Genomic DNA, 19,223 nt, shown 5'->3' with positions numbered 1-19,223 from the left:
CGACTGTCATCGGCTAATTCATCCAACACACCTGCAGAGGGCTCCTGTGTCATAGATGAGTGTCCGACTGTCATCGGCTAATTCATCCAACACACCTGCAGAGGGCTCCTGTGTCATAGATGAGTGTCCGACTGTCATCGGCTAATTCATCCAACACACCTGCAGAGGGCTCCTGTGTCATAGATGAGTGTCCGACTGTCATCGGCTAATTCATCCAACACACCTGCAGAGGGCTCCTGTGTCATAGATGAGTGTCCGACTGTCATCGGCTAATTCATCCAACACACCTGCAGAGGGATCCTGTGTCATAGATGAGTGTCGCCTTTAAGGTTGAATGACTGAAATAATTGGATGTCTGCACGATATTCTAATGCTTTGAGTTTCACCTGCAGATCATTATTATTAATGTGAACACTTATGTGTGATCAGAGATCACCAGCCACCTGCATCAGTGTAAACTCTAATATCATCATTATTATAATCCCTATTGTTCATTATTATTGTTCGATAATGAGACACATTATTGAATTATAAATGAGTTAAAGGGGAACTCTGAAAATTTGTATTGAGCTGGCTATTAACCACTTCACTCCAGAGGGGTTTTTACCCTAACGGACAAGAGCGATTTTCCCCTTTCAGTGCTCATCCCTTTCATTTGCCAATAGCTTAATCACTACTAATCACAATGAAATGGTCTATATCTTGTTTTTTTCACCACCAATTGGGCTTTTTGGGGGTTGATATTTGTTTTCAGTAATTACTTTATTTTCTATGCATTTTAAAGGGAAAAAATAAAAAAAAATACACTATTTCTCCAATTTCATCCCCTATAGTTTTAAAGAGAACCTGTAACAAAAAAAAGTTCCCCTGGGGGATACTCACCTCGGGAGGGAGAGGCCTCAGGGTCCCAATGAGGCTTCCCCCTCCCCTGTAGCTGCAGTCAGTCCAGCGCTGGCTCCCCCGAAGTGTCCCCGCTCGACAAGCCTGACAAGCGCTGATATATTTACCTTCCCTGGCTCCAGCAGGGGGCGCTGTTGCGGCTCTCGGCACGGAAATAGACGGAAATAGCCGATCTCTGTCGGGTCCGCTCTACTGCACAGGCGACTTGCAGGAGACTTGCAGGAGACTTGCACCTGCGCAGTAGAGCGGCCCGACAGCGATCGGCTATTTCCGCCTATCTCCGTGCGTAGAGCTGATACTGCGCTGGAGCCGGGGAGGTAAATATTTACATCCCGCCATTCCGGAAGCTTTTTCACCGCCGCCGTGGGACTGAGGAGGATGGGGGAAGCCTCAATAGGATCCGGAGGCTTCCGCCACCCGAGGTGAGTACCCCCAGGGGAGGTTTATAAAGTTAAGGTGGCCATACACTGGCCCGATTCCCGTCCGTTTCGACAGCAGATTCGATCCTGGGATCGAATCTGCTGCCAATCGCTTGCGCTAAACGCACCCGCCGATCCGATTTCCTCCCGAAATCGGATCGGTCCGTCGATCGCGCCGTGCGGGAAATTACCCTCGATCGCCCGGCGGTAGGAGCGCGTCGCTTGCGGCGTACGATTCGGGCCCGATGCGACGCATGTATACATTACCTGAAGCTGGCTCCGGGGTCCTCTTCTCCTCGCTGCACCGCATTTCCGCATGTCCCAGTGTATACTTCCTGTGTCACTCCGGTGACCAGGAAGTTGAAATAGAGGGCGCTCTATTTGAACTTCCTGGTCACGGAGTAACACAGGAAGCGCCGGGATGGAGCAAGAACAGCGGTGCGGTGCAGCGCGGAGAAGACGCCCGGGAGCCAGCCTCAGGTAATGTATAGGGGGGGGGGGACAGGCGGCAGGAGCAGCTGAACAGATTGTGATCGGTTTCAGGCTGAAATCGATTCACAATCTGTTTGCAGTAAAGGTGGCCATACGATCCCTCTCTGATCAGATTCGATCAGATAGGGATCTGTCAGCTGGTCGATCTAATGGCACATCGACCAGTGTATGGCTACCTTTACAGGTTTTCTTTAATATAAACACTGCTAGTGTACATAAGACTCACACATTTTATCTGCCTATTTGTCCTGGTTATCTCAAGATTGTAATTATGTCCCTAGTACAAAGTATGGTGACAATATAGTATTTGGAAGTGAAGGTGTAGTTTTTCAATGATGTATTTTTTTCCCACTATTTTCACGTGCACGGGAATGCACGTGCGGGAGCGCGCATGTGAACGCGCGCAGTGGCAGCAGCACTGTGTGACTTATAAAAACGTCCTGGAGCCGTTAAGAGGCTCTAGCAGGATCAGATTGGAATTAAGTAGTTAAATAAGAATAATTTATTTGTATTTTATTTTTTTTTTGTTTTTTCCCTGAGCAGAGACAGATTTTTTTTTTTGTTTTTTTTTATCCTTGATCAAACTATTTTAAAAATTGAACCAACATACTACATACATAAGATTGATTTTTTTTTTCCCTGAAAATTTAAAAAAAAACAAAACTGGATTTTTTTATTTAAAGAAAACCAGAGATGTCGCCTCACAAAATATTTTTTTCACTTACCCGGGGCTTCCTCCAGCCTCATAAGCATGGATGTGTCCCTCGCCGCCCTCCCCGCATCCCTCCGTTTGTCTGCAATCATCCCCGGTAATTGGCTTAGTCAGGTCCAGTCTGGGTGTCCTGTGCATGCGCAGAAGACCCCGGCGGATGTCACTGAGCCAAATACCGGGGCTGATTGCGGCTGAACAGCAGACCGCGGGAGGACGGCAAGGGACTCGGTGGTGCTTATGGGGCTGGAGGAAGCCCCGGGTAAGTAAAAAATCTTTGTGAGTCAATGTCTCTGGTACACGTTAACCAACTCATCTAATCAGATATTTATTGAAAACGTTTTTGGGGAAAAAAAAAGTTGTTGTTTTTTTTTTCCATCTGAATGCAAGAAAAATTATTTTTGATATTTCTGTACAATTTTTATTATTTTTAGCAAAAAAAAAAAAAAAAAAGGACAATCTGTTGATTTTGTTGTATCACGTATGGCCTCCTTTAGATTTGCCGCTCATTCCTTTTATTCCTTTCGGTGGTTTCCTCCAGAGACATTTATCATATTTCCCAAGTTGTGATGTCATCTCTCTGACTTCAGACCACAGAATGCCTCCAGATGATTCAGATTCAAGTCGGCACTTCCAGCTGTTATTATGTGTAATGCCCGCTACACGCCTTCAATTCTGATTGGCCAATCACTGGTTGATTTTCCTACCTCCATAAACAGTAGTATGAGGGCCAGCAGACATTGAGTACTATGATCAGATTGTGTAGGTGAGCTCTCATACTACATGGAGATGGTAAAATCGGTCAGGGGTTGGCCAATCATAATTGAATGTGTGTACCAGACATTATATTGCCGAGGCTATAGGCTGTAATCTCCCGATAGCTGCTGTTTGCTCTCCTGGCAGACTGGTACCGGTGGCTTTGGTGCTGGAGGTTTCGACACACACCGGTGCTGGTTTATAGCTGGCAAACGTGGATTCTTTTCTGCCCTTCCAATCATAATCCCCTTCCTGAAATTAAATACTACCCCCCCCCCCCCCCCCCCATGTTGTAACAATCCCGAAATCCCTCACCAATATCCCTGCACCAATGTACTCTCCCCAACCCCCGCCTGCCTATTGTTTATAGCTTGTGTAGTTGGAACAGATGCTGATCATAAAATTCAGAACTGCTGATCAGTGTGACAAGAACATAATCCACCCAGAGGACCAGCATTCTGGAAAGCCAACAGGCCACGCCCCTTTCTGATGAGGATTTTAGGTCACATGACTCACAGGAAGTGTGCAGTTTTGTAGTAAATACAGGAGCGTAATTTGGCGATATGGATGCTTGTGGGACTTTAGTGATTCTCTCTTGTCACCGCTCGGCAGGGAGGTTTCAGGACGCCATCGAGGAGCACCGGCAGGAGCTAGGGATCTCCGAAGGGCTGGGCGATGTCATCGGCTGTGCCGTGGCCAATCGAAAGATTGGGGAATGTTTTGCAGAGCTGGGGAATTATGAGGCTGCTCTTAAGGTAAGGATTGCGTGTGATTGGGCGGATGTGAAGGCGGTCTGCAGATATCTGTGTGTGTGTGTGGTGGGTGGTCTCATTGGACGCTCTGCACATGACATCCTGGCCTGGAATAAAATAGAGGCGGTAAAAGTTATTTAATGGTAACATCCGTTTCTGTTTTTATATCTCAGGGCCCTTTTCCACGAGTAAAATGCGATTGCAGTTTCCTTCCATTTTCACTGCCGTGATTTGGTTGCGATTGCGCCACAATCCGATGGGTGGAATTTCCAAAGGGGGGGGGGGGGGGGGGGAAACTAGCAGGGAGAACAATTTGAATTGTGGGGAAAATCGCATTGCGTCATTATCCTGCGCTCCTAAACAAAGTATAGGAGTGCAAACAAATCAAAAATTGTGCACACAGGAGATCGCGTTTCGGGGAAAAACAAATTGCATTAGTGGAAAAACCAGCACCACGATTTACATAGTAGAGTACTCACCATGCTGTTGCGATCGGGCATCTAATTTTCGGATGGAGTTGCACCTCTGGGAGAAGGGCCGTTAAAGCGTGTCTCAGAAATAGGACCTTATTGCCTGAGAGCGATAACTCCAAATGTAACGCACCTCCTGCTCCCCAGTCACACCTGAGACCTTGTAACACTAACCAGTCACATGACCCCGGGAGGAAAAATGTCTGATTGGGCAGAATTCCTCTATAAGCTCCTCAGAGAGATCTCTGCCATGAGGAGCCATGCTGAGCTACCAGTGACCAGTATGAGAGAGTGTGAGAGCGATAACACCAAATGTAACACACCTCCTGCTCCCCAGTCACACCTGAGACCTTGTAATACTAACCAGTCACATGACCCGGGGAAGGAAAGTGTCTGATTGGGCAGAATTCTTCTATAAGCTCCTCAGAGAGTTCTCTGCCATGAGGAGCCATGCTGAGCTTCCATTGACCAGTATGAGAGAGTGTGAGAGCGATAACACCAAATGTAACACACCTCCTGCTCCCAGTCACACCTGAGACCTGTAACACTAACCAGTCACATGACCCCGGGAGGGAAAACGTCTGATTGGGCAGAATTCTTCTATAAGCTCCTCAGAGAGTTCTCTGCCATGAGGAGCCATGCTGAGCTTCCAGTGACCAGTATGAGAGAGTGTGAGAGTGATAACACCAAATGTAACACACCTCCTACTCCCCAGTCACACCTGAGACCTTGTAACACTAACCAGTCACATGACCCCGGGGAGGGAAAGTGTCTGATTGGGCAGAATTCTTCTATAAGCTCCTCAGAGAGTTCTCTGCCATGAGGAGCCATGCTGAGCTTCCAGTGACCAGTATGAGAGAGTGTGAGAGTGATAACACCAAATGTAACACACCTCCTACTCCCCAGTCACACCTGAGACCTTGTAACACTAACCAGTCACATGACCCCGGGGAGGGAAAATGTCTGATTGGGCAGAATTCCTCTATAAGCTCCTCAGAGAGTTCTCTGCCATGAGGAGCCATGCTGAGCTTCCATTGACCAGTATGAGAGAGTGTGAGAGTGATAACACCAAATGTAACACACCTCCTGCTCCCCAGTCACACCTGAGACCTTGTAACACTAACCAGTCACATGACCCCGGGGAGGGAAAATGTCTGATTGGGCAGATTTCTTCTATAAGCTCCTCAGAGAGATCTCTGCCATGAGGAGCCATGCTGAGCTTCCAGTGACCAGTATGAGAGAGTGTGAGAGTGATAACACCAAATGTAACACACCTCCTGCTCCACAGTCACACCTGAGACCTTGTAACACTAACCAGTCACATGACCCGGGGAGAGAAAATGTCTGATTGGGCAGAATCTTCAGTCTTCACTTAGGGGTATACTCACTTTTGTTGCCAGCAGGTTAGACTGTAATGGCTGTGTGTTGAGTGTTATTGATGGGACAGCACATTACACTGTTATACAAGCTGTACACTGTGTTACATCTGTACTGTCCCATGAGAAGATATCATACAGTATTTACAGGAATGTGAGAGGTGTACTGACTTGTGTAATATACAGTGTGCATTTTAGTGTTAGGCTGCGTTCACAGTAGTGCATTGCGGTGTAACGGCCGCTTTGTAATGTGACGTACCGCAATGCACCACCTATGCGATGTTCGCGCTGTGGCAGTAGTGTTGCGGTAAAGTGATTTGTGATATGTTAACACAGTGCGGTGCTTTACTGGTAAACACACGTGTCAGCAGGTACAGTGAAGCATACTCGCACGTTAGCAGGTACAGTGAAGCATACTCGCGCGTTAGCAGGTACAGTGAAGCATACTCGCGCGTTAGCAGATACAGCGGAGCACACTCGCGCGTTAGCAGGTACAGTGGCGCATACTTGCACGTTAGCAGATGCAGCGGAGCACACTCGCGCGTTAGCAGATACAGCGAAGCATACTCGCGCGTTAGCAGATACAGCGGAGCACACTCGCGCGTTATCAGATACAGCGAAGCATACTCGTGCGTTAGCAGATACAGCGAAGCATACTCGCGCGTTAGCAGATACAGCGGAGCACACTCGGGCGTTAGCAGGTACAGTGAAGCATACTCGCGCGTTAGCAGATACAGCGAAGCATACTCGCGCGTTAGCAGATACAGCGGAGCACACTCGGGCGTTAGCAGGTACAGTGAAGCATACTCGCGCGTTAGCAGATACAGCGGAGCACACTCGCGCGTTAGCAGGTACAGTGAAGCATACTCACGCGTTAGCAGATACAGCGGAGCACACTCGCGCGTTAGCAGATACAGCGAAGCATACTCGCGCGTTAGCAGATACAGCGAAGCATACTCGCGCGTTAGCAGATACAGCGAAGCATACTCGCGCGTTAGCAGATACAGCGAAGCATACTCGCGCGTTAGCAGATACAGCGAAGCATACTCGCGCGTTAGCAGATACAGCGAAGCATACTCGCGCGTTAGCAGATGCAGCGGAGCACACTCGCATGTTAGCAGATACAGCGAAGCATACTCGCGCATTAGCAGATACAGCGGAGCACACTCGCGCGTTAGCAGATACAGCGAAGCATACTCGCGCGTTAGCAGATACAGCGGAGCACACTCGCGCGTTAGCAGGTACAGCGAAGCATACTCGCACGTTAGCAGATACAGCAGAGCACACTCGCGCGTTAGCAGGTACAGTGAAGCATACTCACGCGTTAGCAGATACAGCGGAGCACACTCGCGCGTTAGCAGATACAGCGAAGCATACTCGCGCGTTAGCAGATACAGCGAAGCAAACTCGCGCGTTAGCAGATACAGCGAAGCAAACTCGCGCGTTAGCAGATACAGCGAAGCATACTCGCGCGTTAGCAGATACAGCGAAGCATACTCGCGCGTTAGCAGATACAGCGAAGCATACTCGCGCGTTAGCAGATACAGCGAAGCATACTCGCGCGTTAGCAGATACAGCGAAGCATACTCGCGCGTTATCAGATACAGCGAAGCATACTCGTGCGTTATCAGATACAGCGGAGCACACTCGCGCGTTAGCAGATACAGCGAAGCATACTCGCGCGTTAGCAGATACAGCGAAGCATACTCGCGCGTTGGCAGACTCAGCGAAGCATACTCGCGAGTGAGCAGATACAGCGAAGCATACTCGCGAGTGAGCAGATACAGCGAAGTATACTCACGCGTTAGCAGGTACAGTGAAGCATACTCGTGCGTTAGCAGATACAGCGGAGCACACTTGCGCGTTAGCAGATACAGTGAAGCATACTTTTTAATGACTGTATGCGACACAACATGGCTGTGATGCTACGACTCTTTAATATGTTCCTGTTATACAGTCGCACTGTGAACGTGGCCCTAGGTTTAGACAAAGCACCTGTGTTATGCTCACCTGATCACCTGTTGACCTTTCCCCGCACAGCACCAGCGCCGTCACCTGGACCTGGCGAGATCCGTGTCTTCTGACATCGAGGAGCAGCGGGCGCTCGCCACCATCGGCCGCACCTACCTGTTTATGTGTGAGCAGAAGCCTGAGGCCCAGCGGTTGGCCGAAGACGCTTTCCTGAAGAGCCTGGCGGTTGTGGATGAGCGGCTGGAGGGTGAGCGGGGTCTGTGGCGGGGCCTGCAGGAGCGGAGGGGGGACTATGTGCAGCTGATATTTATTGCCATGGAGACCGTATGGGTGGGGCCAGTTTATGGGATGGGAAGTGGGGTAGAGTCCAGCACTGGAGGGTGAGCGGGGTCTGTGACGGGGCCCGCAGGAGCGGAGGGGGGACTATGTGCAGCTGATAATTATTGCCATGGAGACCGTATGGGCGGGGCCAGTTTATGGGATGGGAAGTAGGGTAGAGTCCAGCACTGGAGGGTGAGCGGGGTCTGTGACGGGCCTGCAGGAGCGGAGGGGGGACTGTGTGCAGCTGATATTTATTGCCATGGAGACCGTATGGGCAGGGCCAGTTTATGGGATGGGAAGTGGGGTAGAGTCCAGCACTGGAGGGTGAGCGGGGTCTGTGACGGGGCCCGCAGGAGCGGAGGGGGGACTATGTGCAGCTGATATTTATTGCCATGGAGACCGTATGGGTGGGGCCAGTTTATGGGATGGGAAGTAGGGTAGAGTCCAGCACTGGAGGGTGAGCGGGGTCTGTGACGGGGCCCGCAGGAGCGGAGGGGGGACTATGTGCAGCTGATATTTATTGCCATGGAGACCGTATGGGTGGGGCCAGTTTATGGGATGGGAAGTAGGGTAGAGTCCAGCACTGGAGGGTGAGCGGGGTCTGTGACGGGGCCCGCAGGAGCGGAGGGGGGACTGTGTGCAGCTGATATTTATTGCCATGGAGACCGTATGGGTGGGGCCAGTTTATGGGATGGGAAGTGGGGTAGAGTCCAGCACTGGAGGGTGAGCGGGGTCTGTGACGGGGCCCGCAGGAGCGGAGGGGGGACTATGTGCAGCTGATAATTATTGCCATGGAGACCGTATGGGCGGGGCCAGTTTATGGGATGGGAAGTAGGGTAGAGTCCAGCACTGGAGGGTGAGCGGGGTCTGTGACGGGCCTGCAGGAGCGGAGGGGGGACTGTGTGCAGCTGATATTTATTGCCATGGAGACCGTATGGGCGGGGCCAGTTTATGGGATGGGAAGTGGGGTAGAGTCCAGCACTGGAGGGTGAGCGGGGTCTGTGACGGGGCCCGCAGGAGCGGAGGGGGGACTATGTGCAGCTGATATTTATTGCCATGGAGACCGTATGGGTGGGGCCAGTTTATGGGATGGGAAGTAGGGTAGAGTCCAGCACTGGAGGGTGAGCGGGGTCTGTGACGGGGCCCGCAGGAGCGGAGGGGGGACTGTGTGCAGCTAATAGTATTTATTGCCAGAAGTTGAACGAAGACCATATGGGCGAGACCAGGTTGTGATGGGAAGTAGGATAGTCTCCATCACTCGCATGCAAGCCAAGAGGAGGAGTAGAGGGCTTATACTGCCCCAGGCTGGCTGATATGGGATAAAGCTGGTGTGTACACCTAGTGGGCAGTCGTGAAATGAGTGTCGGGCTACCAGAGGTAGGAGAAAGAAAGCACAAGCCGGGTCACATGCAGGACTTCCTTTTGTGAATCTTGGTGTGTCAGTACAGGAAGTGACAGCATAAAGGAATAGAAGATGATTGGCTCTCCCTTGTCACGCTGTGCTCAGCCCCTGTGATTGGCCGGTATGCAGTTTGGGTCTTTGTGAAGCCTTTGCTATTTTTTGCAATATTGAATTCATCATATTTCAGTTACAGAATCACAACTGCCAGGACATACTGTAATTAGCTTTTTAGCTCTCAGCCCTTACCAAAAGGTCTTCCTGTTCTTACCAGCTGTCTGCTGATTGGCCATAAATCTCTCGTTGACAGAACCTCATAAAGCAGGCTTTTACCAGCCTGACAGTCTCCAAACCTCACACCTCTAAACATTGCTCGAAGCTTCAGAGGGAATCGTATCCGTTTTCCTCACACCGCTGTCCTGCTGGTATGCCAGTCAAACCCATCTTTATAAAAGTTGTTAAGCTTAGTCTGACACGCGCACACACATACTTTCACGCAAATCACACATACAGCTGATGAGCAAATCAAGTTGTGGGTCATGCTCTACAGTTCAATACTCAAGTTTCATATGTGTGAATTTGTAACGCCTTACTGAATGCAAATATACAGCCTATTTTTTGCTTGGACTTATGTGAATAGAGAATCGTTCTCTGCCCGAATTTGGCCTTTCATAAAGGGGGTGGAGTCTCCCCCCGCTGGCAAGGAGGGCATCAGCTCTTATGTCAGCCCCTCCCATCAGGAGGAGGTCTTTACGAGTCTGGTACAAACAGATCTCTGAGTTCTTGTCTATCATCATGCCAGCAGGACACTGGCCAAAGTGCAATACTGGAGTATTCAGCACAAAGACTTTCCAGCTTATTGGCCTCAGCCAAACACGGCAGTTTTAACTTTCAGACAATCTTCATCATTCTCTCTCTTCTGTATTTCTATCTAACCAAACTGCATAGTATTTAAGCATTCCAGTTTTTGCCCTCGTTACCGGATTATTCTGATCCAGTGTTCTCCCCAGAATTTTTTTCCAGCCGGGTGGCATGAAAAAGTAGCCGGGTGGGTCGAGATGAAACTGCAGGGCAACTCTGCTTACAGTATAGGGGGAGGTGAGCCGATGACAGCCGGGTGGTCACCAAATCTAGCCGGGTGGAGCACCCGGCTAAAAGAGCCTGGGGAGAACACTGTGATCCATGCAAGAAGAACTGTCTGTCCTCAGAAGAGACACACTACCACATTGTTTATCTTCATACATTGTTGATTGCTACTTTGGTTGCAAATAAACGTTTATCTTCCTTTTAGGAATAGCTAGCAAAAAATCTGTTCACCTTATTTCAATCGAGTGGTGGCAGAAAAATACCAATTTTTCCAGTGTGAAATCGATTACTTTAACGATTGTACATAACAGTCGAGATTGTGTCATGTATGTGCACACCATTCAATCTTAAAACATTTACTTTGCTCACAGTGTATTCTCTTTTAGAAGCTTCTAGTGGATGAGACCTGAATGGCAACACTAGCATAGTTAGAAGGGATTGTCGGTCCTCTCTCGGTATATCGGTTAGACATGCTCTTTGTCTTCCAGGTAAAGTGGCGTCACGTGATCTGAGTGAAATGAGGGCCCGCCTCTTCCTGAATCTGGGCTTCCTGTACGATCTCATGAGCCAGGCAGACAAGTGCAGCTTCTACATCCGGAAGAGTATCTTCATTGCAGAGTAATCCTGACGTCTCCTGTGTGAGTCAGTCTGCTGTGCAATCATCCGTTCTGCTCTGACAGTCTGCTCTCTCCAACAGGAAGACTCAGCTCCACGAAGATCTGTACCGAGCCAACGTCAACCTGGCCAGCATTCACCTACGCAACGGCGAACACTCCAAGGCCATCCGCTGCTGGGAGGCTGCCCGGGAGTGTGCCCGGCGCACGCGGGACAAGTACATGGAGAGCGAATGTTACTCCAGCATTGGCCAGGTGAGGGAGTAGCTGCCTGTACCTGCAATGCATTGTGGGAATCTGTGATATGGCCGGTGCGGGAGTGTGTCAGAATCAGAATCAATTTATTTTCGCCAAGTAAGTTTGCACCTTCAAGGACGTTGTCTTGGCAGTTGCTTAACAAACACAAACAAAAACAATACAAGGACAGACAGTGTGTATATTACAAGTCAAGGACGTTATAAGTATAGTGGCAGTAAGCAATGTGAGAATTGTTCATGTTTAGTTCTGTGCTGATTACTATCAAGTCCTAGCAGCTCTAACGTGGTTCAGCATTAAGTATGGCTACCGCTTGAGGAAAAAAGCTGTCCCACTGTACCTGCAATGCATTATGGGATCTTATAATATGGGCGACACGGGAGTGTGCCCACCGCACACATTTATCATTGTAAATCCACTGCTGCCCTATAATGCCTGTCTCTGCTGCCCTCTAGTGACTGTCTCGTGTCTCTGCTGTCCTCTAGTGACTGTCTCGTGTCTCTGCTGCCCTCTAGTGACTGTGTCTTGTCACTGCTGCCCTCTAGTGTCTGTCTCTTGTGTCTGCTGCACTCTAGTGACTGTCTCTTGTCTCTCTGCTGCCCTCTAGTGACTGTGTCTTGTCACTGCTGCCCTCTAGTGACTGTGTCTTGTCACTGCTGCCCTCTAGTGACTGTCTCGTGTCTCTGCTGCTCTCTAGTGACTGTCTCTTGTCTCTCTGCTGCCCTCTAGTGACTGTCTCGTGTCTCTGCTGCCCTCTAGTGACTGTCTCGTGTCTCTGCTGCCCTCTAGTGACTGTCTCGTGTCTCTGCTGCCCTCTAGTGACTGTCTTGTCACTGCTGCCCTCTAGTGACTGTCTCTTGTGTCTGCTGCCCTCTAGTGACTGTCTCTTGTCTCTCTGCTGCCCTCTAGTGACTGTGTCTTGTCACTGCTGCCCTCTAGTGACTGTCTCGTGTCTCTGCTGCCCTCTAGTGACTGTCTCTTGTCTCACTGCTGCCCTCTAGTGACTGTCTCGTGTCTCTGCTGCCCTCTAGTGACTGTGTCTTGTCACTGCTGCCCTCTAGTGACTGTCTCTTGTGTCTGCTGCCCTCTAGTGACTGTCTCTTGTCTCTCTGCTGCCCTCTAGTGACTGTGTCTTGTCACTGCTGCCCTCTAGTGACTGTCTCGTGTCTCTGCTGCCCTCTAGTGACTGTCTTTTGTCTCTCTGCTGCCCTCTAGTGACTGTCTCTTGTCTCACTGCTGCCCTCTAGTGACTGTCTCGTGTCTCTGCTGCCCTCTAGTGACTGTCTCTCTTCTCTCGCAGACTCTGCTGTCACTGGGCGATCTCTCGGCAGGGAAGCGGTCTCTGAAGAAGGCGTTTCGGCTGGGCAGTCAGCAGCAGTCTGATCGAGACATTGTGCGCCGGAATCTCAAATATGGTAAATCCGTAGATCATCCTCCTCCTGGAACAGAGGAGACCACGTCCCGTGTCGCCCTTCCCCCTCCCCCCCCCCCCCCCCCCCCACACACACACACCCATCCATATCCTGTCACCCCCTCACACACGCAGCCATATCCTGTCACCCCTCACACGCAGCCATCCCGTGTCACGACATACACACACACACACACATATCCTGTCACCCCTCACACACGCAGCCATCCCGTGTCACCCCTCACACGCAGCCATCCCGTGTCACCCCTCACACGCAGCCATCCCGTGTCACCCCTCACACACACACACACACACACACACACACACACACACACACACACACACACACAGCCATATCCTGTCACCCCTCACACATGCAGCCATATCCTGTCACCCCTCACACATGCAGCCACCCCAGATTTACCCCTCACACCCGCCCTCCATCCCGTGTCACCACACACACACACACACAGCCATATCCTGTCACCCCTCACACGCAGCCATCCCGTGTCACCTCCCCCCACACACACACACACACGCAGCCATCCCGTGTCACCCCCCCCCCCCCCACACACACACACACACAGCCATCCCGTGTCACCCCCCCCCCCCCCCCACACACACACACACACACGCAGCCATCCCGTGTCACCCCTCACACACACACACACACACACACACACATATCCTGTCACCCCTCACACGCAGCCATCCCGTGTCACCCCTCACACACACACACACACACATATCCTGTCACCCCTCACACGCAGCCATCCCGTGTCACCCCTCACACGCAGCCATCCCGTGTCACCCCTCACACGCAGCCATCCCGTGTCACCCCTCACACACACACACATATCCTGTCACCCCTCACACGCAGCCATCCCGTGTCACCCCTCACACCCGCCCTCCATCCCGTGTCACCAACCATACACAGTACAGAGTGTATGATTTGTTGTCTTAATCTCTTCTTGGCGTTTTCTTGCAGCTATGAAGGGCTGTCAGCTGGAAGAAGCTCTATCTGAGCTTACTGAGGGAGACCAGCAGGGGGCGCTGTCTCTGTACGAGCAGCTGGGCGATCTGTACTGCAAAGTGTGCTGTTACACCAAAGCTGTGGATTATTACAAGCTGCAGGTGAGGATTATAGGGGTCTCCCCGCCCCCCAATATCAGCAGCTGGCAGTCCTGGGGTACCGGGATCGTTTCACACTGTAATAATCACTATACTGCAATTCTGCTATTTCCAAAACATACAGAGAAGAGAATTGGCTTACTCCTTATCAAAGCTGGCCCTAGACTACAATAGACATGTGACTATGTTTGTATGGTAGGATTAGATTGTGAGCTCCTCTGAGGACAGTCAGTGACATGACTATGTACTCTGTAAAGTGCTGCAGAAGATGTCAGTGCTATATAAATACATAATAATATGGTAGGACATTATACTATGACTATGGTAGGATTAGATTGTGAGCTCCTCTGAGGACAGTCAGTGACATGACTATGTACTCTGCAATGTGCTGCAGAAGATGTCAGTGCTATATAAATACATAATAATAATATGGTAGGACATTATACTATGACTATGGTAGGATTAGATTGTGAGCTCCTCTGAGGACAGTCAGTGACATGACTATGTACTCTGTACAGTGCTGCAGGAGATGTCAGTGCTATATAAATACATAATAATAATATGGTAGGACATTAGACTACGACTATGGCAGGGATTAGAGTGTGAGCTCCTCTGAGGACAGTCAGTGACATGACTATGTACTCTGTAATGTGCTGCAGAAGATGTCAGTGCTATATAAATACATAATAATAATATGATAGGACATTAGGCTATGACTATGGTAGGATTAGATTGTGAGCTCCTCTGAGGACAGTCAGTGACATGGCTATGTACTCTGTAATGTGCTGCAGAAGATGTCAGTGCTATATAAATACATAATAATATGGTAGGACATTATACTATGACTATGGTAGGATTAGATTGTGAGCTCCTCTGAGGACAGTCAGTGACATGACTATGTACTCTGTACAGTGCTGCAGGAGATGTCAGTGCTATATAAATACATAATAATAATATGGTAGGACATTAGACTACGACTATGGCAGGGATTAGAGTGTGAGCTCCTCTGAGGACAGTCAGTGACATGACTATGTACTCTGTAATGTGCTGCAGAAGATGTCAGTGCTATATAAATACATAATAATAATATGGTAGGACATTAGGCTATGACTATGATAGGATTAGATTGTGAGCTCCTCTGAGGACAGTCAGTGACATGATGACTATGTACTCTGTAATCTGCTGCAGGAGATGTCAGTGCTATATAAATACATAATAATTATATGGTAGGACATTAGGCTATGACTATGATAGGATTAGATTGTGGGCTCCTCTGAGGACAGTCAGTGACATGACTATGCACTCTGTAATGTGCTGCAGGAGATGTCAGTGCTATATAAATACATAATAATTATATGGTAGGACATTAGGCTATGACTATGATAGGATTAGATTGTGGGCTCCTCTGAGGACAGTCAGTGACATGACTGTGTACTCTGTAATGTGCTGCAGAAGATGTCAGTGTTATATAAATACATAATAATATGGTAGGACATTAGGCTATGACTATGGTAGGATTAGTGTGCGCTCCTCTGAGGACAGTCAGTGACATGACTATGTACCCTGTAATGTGCTGCAGAAGATGTCAGTGCTATATAAATACATAATAATAATATGGTAGGACATTAGACTATGACTATGGTAGGATTAGAGTGTGAGCTCCTCTGAGGACAGTCAGTGACATGACTATGTACTCTGTAATGTGCTGCAGAAGATGTCAGTGCTATATAAATACATAATAATAATATGGTAGGACATTATACTATGACTATGGTAGGATTAGAGTGTGAGCTCCTCTGAGGAGAGTCAGTGACATGACCATGTACTCTGTAATGTGCTGCAGAAGATGTCAGTGCTATATAAATACATAATAATGATATGGTAGGACATTAGACTATGACTATGGTAGGATTACAGTGTGAGCTCCTCTGAGGAGAGTCAGTGACATGACCATGTACTCTGTAATGTGCTGCAGAAGATGTCAGTGCTATATAAATACATAATAATGATATGGTAGGACATTATACTATGACTATGGTAGGATTAGAGTGTGAGCTCCTCTGAGGAGAGTCAGTGACATGACTATGTACTCTGTAATGTGCTGCAGGAGATGTCAGTGCTATATAAATACATAATAATAATATGGTAGGACATTAGACTACGACTATGGTAGGATTAGATTGTGAGCTCCTCTGAGGACAGTCAGTGACATGACTATGTACTCTGTAATGTGCTGCAGAAGATGTCAGTGCTATATAAATACATAATAATATGGTAGGACATTATACTATGACTATGGTAGGATTAGATTGTGAGCTCCTCTGAGGACAGTCAGTGACATGACTATGTACTCTGTAATGTGTTGCAGGAGATGTCAGTGCTATATAAATACATAATAATGATATGGTAGGACATTAGACTATGACTATGGTAGGATTACAGTGTGAGCTCCTCTGAGGACAGTCAGTGACATGACCATGTACTCTGTAATGTGCTGCAGAAGATGTCAGTGCTATATAAATACATAATAATGATATGGTAGGACATTATACTATGACTATGGTAGGATTAGAGTGTGAGCTCCTCTGAGGACAGTCAGTGACATGACTATGTACCCTGTAATGTGCTGCAGAAGATGTCAGTGGTATATAAATACATAATAATAATATGGTAGGACATTAGACTATGGTAGGATTAGAGTGTGAGCTCCTCTGAGGACAGTCAGTGACATGACTAAGTACTCTGTAATGTGCTGCAGGAGATGTCAGTGCTATATAAATACATAATAATAATATGGTAGGACATTAGACTATGACTATGGTAGGAATAGAGTGTGAGCTCCTCTGAGGACAGTCAGTGGCATGACTATGTACTCTGTAATGTGCTGCAGGAGATGTCAGTGCTATATAAATACATAATAATATGGCAGGACATTAGACTATGGCTATGGTAGGATTAGATTGTGATCTCCTCTGAGGACAGTCAGTGACATGACTATGTACTCTGTAATGTGCTGCAGGAGATGTCAGTGCTATATAAATACATAATAATAATATGGTAGGACATTACACTATGACTATGGTAGGATTAGATTGTGAGCTCCTCTGGGGACAGTCAGTGACATGACTATGTACTCTGTAATGTGCTGCAGAAGATGTCAGTGCTATATAAATACATAATAATAATATGGTAGGACATTATACTATGGCTATGGTAGGATTAGAGTGTGAGCTCCTCTGAGGACAGTCAGTAACATCATTTCGACCCAAAATCAATTGAGACATCAATTGGGTGGACATGTTGCATCACCGATTTTCCTTTTGATTCGATAAAATTATTGAACTGGAAGGTCCATGGGCCCCACAAAATGACCTGATGCATGGCCACTGCTGGTTAGGGGCGTGGCCTCATGTACTTCCTGTTCTCTCATCCTGTTATAGCTCCGCTGTGCTGAGACGCTGGGCCGTCCGGAGAAGGAGCTGGCTGTCATCCACGTGTCCCTGGCCGCCACCTACAGCGACCTGAAGGATTACCAGCAGGCTGTGACGCACTATCAGGCTGAGCTCGGCTTCCGGAAAGGAAACCCTCTGGAGGTAAGCGGGGCAGTAATTAGAGGTGGCCACACACCTTACAACTTTTATATTCCAATTCAAGAATTGCAATAAGTTTTTCTGATGTGCAACAGGAGACACTGGCAGCACTTCCATATACAGGCTGCACCCGAGTTGACCAGCTGCATAGATGTGCAGAGCCCAAAATGTCAGCAGATTACACAACTTGCATTCAAAACAAATACAGCAAATGGAGGACGTTCGCTTTCAGAAACAGTTTGTGCGCAGAATGTTATGTACTACACTCCTCCACCATGATGAGGGATCCTCACGGAAGAGACCTAACCACTAACTAACAATGAAGTCATAGTTTAAACCTGGGGCTGCCAGCCATAAATGGTCTACACATTTTCTACTTATGGCTAGCTGCATCCATGTGTATCAGTTTAGATTAGGGTTTAGTGCATATATTGCATCTGATTTGTATTCAAGGTGTGTATTTCTGTCCCTGGGTGGTGCTGAACACCTCTGTTGGTTTCACTTCAGTTGCAGCCTGATGAGGACTGCCAATTCATTTCCCTGTTCTTTAGAAAATGTGTAGACCATTTGTGGCTAGCAGCCTCAGGTTTATACTACATTGTAACTGTTAGCTAGTGGTTAGGTCTCTTCTATGAGGGCACGTCAATGTAGTAGAAGAGACTATTATCTAACAATATGCACGCAAACTGTTTCTGGAAGCTAACGTCCTCCTTTGTTGCATATGTTTTGAATGCAAGTTGTGTAATTTTCCCGTGTTTTTGGGCTCTGCACATCTATGCGGCTGGTCAACTCAGGTGCAGCCTGTATTTGGAAGCGTGGCCAATTTCCTCCTCTTGTACAACAATTTCAGTCTACTTATGGCTAGCTGCATTCATGTGTATCAGTTTCCATTCAATTTGTTTAGATTAGGGTTTCAGTGTATAATTTGCATCTGATTTGTATTCAAGGTGTGTATTTAAAGAAAACCTGTAATGAGAAAAACCTCCCCTGGGGGGTACTCACCTCAGGTGGGGGAAGCCTCCGGATCCTATTGAGGCTTCCCCCGTCCTCCTCGGTCCCACGGTGGCGGCGAAAATCCTCCCGGAACAGCGAGGATGTAAATATTTACCTCCCGGGATCCAGTGCAGGCGCAGTATCGGCTCTCCGCCGATAGGTGGAAATAGCCGATCGCTGTCTGGCTGATCTACTGCGCAGATGCAAGTCTCCTGCAAGTCTCCTGCGCAGTAGAGCGGACCCGACAGAGATCGGCTATTTCTGTGCGGAGAGCTGCAACAGCGCCCCTGCTGGAGCCAGGAAGGTAAATAAATCAGCGCTTGTCAGGCTTGTCGAGGGAGGATTGCCAGACACTTCGGGGGAGCCAGCGCTGGACTGCCTGCAGCTACAGGAATGGGGGAAGCCTCATTGGGGCCCTGAGGCTTCCCCCTCCCGAGGTGAGTACCCCCAGGGGACGTTTTTTTGTTACAGGGTCTCTTTAAGTCTCTGGGGGGCACTGCACACCTCTGCTGGTACATTTCAGTTGCAGCCTGATTAGGAGCGCTGCCAGTTTTTTGCTGTTTGCAGTTTTTCTGATG

General features: G+C 48.6%; 1 protein-coding gene across 1 annotated transcript in view; it reads left to right on the top strand.

Annotated features, from left to right (window-relative positions):
• The window catches only part of TONSL (tonsoku like, DNA repair protein), a 72,063-nt gene that overhangs the window by 11,170 nt on the left and 41,670 nt on the right, over positions 1-19,223 (top strand). The window contains exons 3-9 of the mRNA XM_068238160.1: positions 3,889-4,031; positions 7,915-8,092; positions 11,140-11,269; positions 11,349-11,520; positions 12,821-12,935; positions 13,920-14,065; positions 17,503-17,655. Of these exons, the coding sequence (XP_068094261.1) occupies positions 3,889-4,031; positions 7,915-8,092; positions 11,140-11,269; positions 11,349-11,520; positions 12,821-12,935; positions 13,920-14,065; positions 17,503-17,655 (1,037 nt within the window). The remainder of the gene's footprint in view (positions 1-3,888; positions 4,032-7,914; positions 8,093-11,139; positions 11,270-11,348; positions 11,521-12,820; positions 12,936-13,919; positions 14,066-17,502; positions 17,656-19,223) is intronic.

This window comes from Hyperolius riggenbachi, chromosome 5 (assembly GCF_040937935.1).
Source record: "Hyperolius riggenbachi isolate aHypRig1 chromosome 5, aHypRig1.pri, whole genome shotgun sequence".
NCBI lineage: Eukaryota > Metazoa > Chordata > Amphibia > Anura > Hyperoliidae > Hyperolius > Hyperolius riggenbachi.
This window is presented reverse-complemented; position numbering and strand designations above follow the sequence as displayed.